At 43.9% G+C, this 4,447-nt stretch overlaps 1 protein-coding gene across 1 annotated transcript in view; it reads right to left on the bottom strand.

The window, feature by feature from the left end:
• Positions 1-1,955: 1,955 nt before the first annotated feature.
• Positions 1,956-4,447, bottom strand: part of LOC104616515 (putative tyrosine-protein phosphatase auxilin) — a 13,041-nt gene continuing 10,549 nt past the window's right edge. The window contains exons 8-11 of the mRNA XM_010281555.1: positions 3,845-3,924; positions 3,471-3,664; positions 3,296-3,376; positions 1,956-2,422 (exon numbers count right to left, since the gene is read on the bottom strand). Coding sequence (XP_010279857.1) covers positions 1,956-2,422; positions 3,296-3,376; positions 3,471-3,664; positions 3,845-3,924 — 822 coding nt within the window. The remainder of the gene's footprint in view (positions 2,423-3,295; positions 3,377-3,470; positions 3,665-3,844; positions 3,925-4,447) is intronic.

Genomic DNA, 4,447 nt, shown 5'->3' with positions numbered 1-4,447 from the left:
TTCTCATTATCCTGCTCTGATTTGATTGGTAGTAAGTTAAATTAATTTTCCCCAAGTCAATTCTGTTTTGCCCATGACAGTAATTGCTGAGTGATCTCTCCCTGTCCTTATCTCGACCCACAAGCTTACCGTCATACTTTCTCTCCACTGTCCAGCTGAGAAGGGGAGTGATAGAGCAGCTTTGGTGGGCACCTGGTGTCTGGCCAAGGTCAACCCACCACACCAACCAAAAAAAGAAAGCCTGCGAAGTCACTCAAATTCTTATTTGCCAACAATTTTAAGGTAAAGAGCATCTTGAACAGAGATGCAATGTATACTACTGTAAGAAAGATACGAACCTGAGACACTATGCATTGTGTTAGTGATGCTACTCATTACTTACATTACTCATTGTTTAGGATACTCCATAAATTACTAGTTTTCACTTATCTCGCAGGCTCTTATTCTTGCTTTCCTGGCTTGGGACAGTTTATCTGTGCAACACCTTCCCTCCCCTCTTCAAGCACCAATCTGGCCTCTGCAAAGCAGCACCGTACAACTCCTGTTGTTACGCTGCTCAACAATAACACCCAGAAACCTTTTCCTGATACTGTTGCTGCACCTCTGCCTTGTGAGGTTCATGGCTGCACAACCTTCCCACGCCCGGGCGAAAGCTCTCACACTGAGCATACAACAGCCACAGCAAGTGGCTGTTGTTCTCCATAGACAAATGTCCCAATTTCTTCTGCTGAAACCTGTATTCGTCTCCCCTGTCCTGTGTCCAGTCCTCAGTCTCCTCATCCCTCACTTCACAAGTCTCGGTACAGGGAGATTATAACTGCTCCTATCCCTTTCACTTTGAAAAACACTATAGGCAAATCTGGTCTTTGGGCGTACTAGTGGACAAACCTCCCCAAACTCTCAGTTTTTTTATTCTATCTGAGAAAGGAGGACTCAGGAAGAATATTCAGAAATTGGCTGCATGGCCATCCTGTGGTAGGTGCTACCAGTGTCAGCCCCAGCATCGGCCAAGCCTGCGCCTCCTTAACAAAATGAAAAAATACTGTTTCTGTACAAGAAAGTTGGCAGGCGTCGCAAATGCTTTAAGTTATTAGTTGCTGAGAAAAAGCTAAGTAAGCATACTGTGCTCTTTGAATCAGGTACATGTTGACAACGTCAGCTCTTAAACTGCAACATAAAGGATTAGGCCAAACCAAACATGGGGAGGCTGTGAAGCTTAGTGTGGAGCACAGGGACCTGCTGTCAGATCGGGCCACTTTCTTTGCATTTTGCCTTTGGCAAAACTGACTGTCTATTCCAGAGGCCCTCAGTGAACCTGAGCAACTTGTATTGGGCTTTCACTCACAAATGATTTTCACTCTGTTCACTTAAGCCTCCAAAAAATCCCTCTTCCTAATATCTGTTCAACCACTCCTCCTGCCAGCCTGATCTCAGTATGTCTTTGAAGAAACAAGAGACCTTCTCATATTGCCTATCTTGTCTGTAGAAAGATCAGAAACAGCAGAAATGTGTAGCCATATTTCATAGTCCAGGATCGGTATCATAGCTCTGAACTGTTGTTCAAAGTTAAAAGAGATATTAAATTCAACCTGCTATGGGTCTACCCAAAACCTAAGAGGCTTCTTTTTAAAAAAAAAAAAATTAATACATATTCTCCTTATATGCATTACTGGACACATAGTAAGACCAAAACTGATGATGTCCAGTGGCTGTCAACATAAGGAACCAGCCAAACACTTGGGTGAGCTCCAGTAGAGACTTTAGGGAACAAACTAGATAATCTGGTTTGTGTTCTTGACTGTGAAGATGCACCAACTCCTGTCTCAGAGTAGAGGAGCTGGCTAGCCCCTTGGGATCCCTCGCAGCTCTTAATTGAAAGGAGTCTACCCAAGAGGAATCCAACAGCCCGAGCAGATCACCCAGTAGGCTTCTCAAAGTATGTGCCAAGTCACGCACTAAGCATAGCCACTATTACCTTCTCCTACCCTTGGGGACGGGGATGGAGATGCCGAAGCTGCGGAACGCCGAGGAGTTGACTGCACAGATCCGGGTCCCCCCACATGGAAGACCTCCTCAGCAGCGGGCTGTCCGCTTTGACTCTGGGAACTTGGCCCGCCAACCCCAAACAAATCGTTCAGCAAGTCTGAGTTAGAGGGGGCAGCAGTAGGCTGTGAGGGAAAACTCTTGCTCATAGGGCTACCATCCAGGCCCAGCAGGTCCACGTCTTCAGGCGGAGGTGGTACCGGAGGCTCTTGCTGCTTTTTGCTGTGTTTTGGTGTCCCATGAGGCTTGTCACCACTGGCATTACTGTGCTGACTGGAAAGGGACAAGAGTTCGTCATCTGACTGTTCGCTTTCCTCATGCACCAACGCTGCTCGATCCTCTGAGGTGGGGTGAGAGCTACTTTTGTCAGATTTCTGATCTAAATGATGATTAAAAATAAAATTAGGTAGCTGTTAGTTTTGTCATCACAAAGGTCCCATAAAAATCAGCTTACAAGCAGAACAAAAAGCTGCTGAGAATACCACAGCAGCATTTTACTAGATTTTAAAATAAGAGTCCTTTGCAAAGATTAAGTTCAAGTCTTTGCTGGTCTGTGTTGTAAGGAGACAGCTTTATTGATCAGGAAACAGAGATGGAGGTTAAGTGACTCTCCTCAAGCCTGAAGAGCCAGCAAGTGCAACGCCCACAGATACAAACTGAATGAGTTTCTGGATCAGGACCAAGCATGCAGGATGATCTCCAAGCATGCCTCAAAATCCAGGAAAAATTAGGCTCGTGGTAAAGGAGTAGTGACAGAAACCACCCTCCTAGCTGTGCCCACGAGGATCTTTTACACCAGCTTCCTACCGAACGTGGCACTGGTGCCAGAGGAGGAACGCGGCGTTCAGCAGTGCTGTGAGATTTTCAAGGCGTTCAGCATTATTAAACAGCCTCTCAGACAAACATTCTCGGTGCTACATTCTCATAGCACTATATAGAAAGTGTAACATTAGGAAAAAAGCAGCTTAAATTTGGTTTTGGCGCCAAGGAGGCCTCGGGCAAAGCTTTACACCAGACCTATGTCAATAATTGTCATGTACGGCACAAGCAGGCTATGTTTGAAGAGGACGTCGTAGGAAATAAATTCCCACTCCATTGCAACATAAGGGTGGGACCAGCAATACATCGTGATCTAATGGGAAAGACATGTTACAATCAGATCCTTCAGCCCGACTCTGTGCTCCAGGGAGGGGGAAAAAAGTTGTTTATTGTGTTCAAAGCAGATTTTACTTTGAAGACCAAGTCTGCATACCTTGCCAGCTGAGAGATGAGAAGAATGCACTCTGTCCAACATTTCTTATGTTATCCTGGGGTGAATCAGTGGGACCTCTGCCTGCCGCACAGAGCACCAAATAAATAAAATCAAGCAAAACGAAGTTCAGCATGCAGGTAAGTATGTAAATTGAATAAATCTATGCAGCTCTTACCTGCCAAAGCAAGAGTGTCCTGATGCTCCTGATGAGAGGAGAAAAGAATGGTTGGATTGATGTCTTTTGTTGTGAAGTTCTCCCATGGGGGAGTTAATTCGGTTTGTCTGTCAGTAGACTGTATTTCTATCTCCAGTATAACATGAAAGAGCTGAGGATATTTGTCTGGAGAGTCACAGGCATCCAGTTCAGGCCTAAATGGGGACGAGAGTTGTACAGTTAAAAAGGAAAGGCTATTTCTGCAAAGCTATATAAAGTCTTCCAATATATGCATGGACACAGACTTTTCACATTTCATCTGTGAATATTCTCCTTCAGTCTTCATAAGGCTTTTATGCTTCAGGTTTGATTAATATTCAGCTTAAAATACTCACTTGGTGAATTTTAGTGTGGTTGTTCCCAGGGCTATGAATCCAGTATGAAATTGAATTTGGAATATTTGTGTGTTGGTCATCTGAAAAAACAGAGCACCAGACTGAACAAGTGCTTAAATTCATGAAATTAAAATATTTGTTGTAACATGTAGACAGTTAGTTAAGTCTACCTTACTACCAGTTACTATATAGACTAATCATAACTGCTATATAAGCTAATTCATTCTGCTTATTGTAAAGAAAGCAGAGCTTTTCCTTCTCAAACCCAAATATTTCCATCTGCCTTAACCCCTGCCGCTGCTGCCTCCATACAGCAGAGTGCCTTCACAGTGTTCAGGAATACGGCTTCTTTCCCTGCTTGTCTTTATTTCTTCGATCTACTTGACAATTTAGCAGTTAAATGAAACCGGTATCTGTTGCCACTGAATACATTGGAGCAACAGGTTTGTACCCCAGGAAAATATCCGACCATTTCACTTGCAGCAGAGGATTCAGTAAGATGTCATCTGTACAGCAAATACCACAAATAACAAATTAAGAGGAGAAAAACATTCGTTGGTCACTCTGCAGCTTGAATATTAAGAGTTCAAACATATCAGCAGG

This window comes from Phaethon lepturus, unplaced genomic scaffold (genome assembly GCF_000687285.1).
Source record: "Phaethon lepturus isolate BGI_N335 unplaced genomic scaffold, ASM68728v1 scaffold21822, whole genome shotgun sequence".
In the NCBI taxonomy this organism is placed as follows: Eukaryota; Metazoa; Chordata; class Aves; order Phaethontiformes; family Phaethontidae; genus Phaethon; species Phaethon lepturus.
Note: the sequence above shows the minus strand (reverse complement) of the source record. Positions and strands in the feature narration are given on the sequence as shown.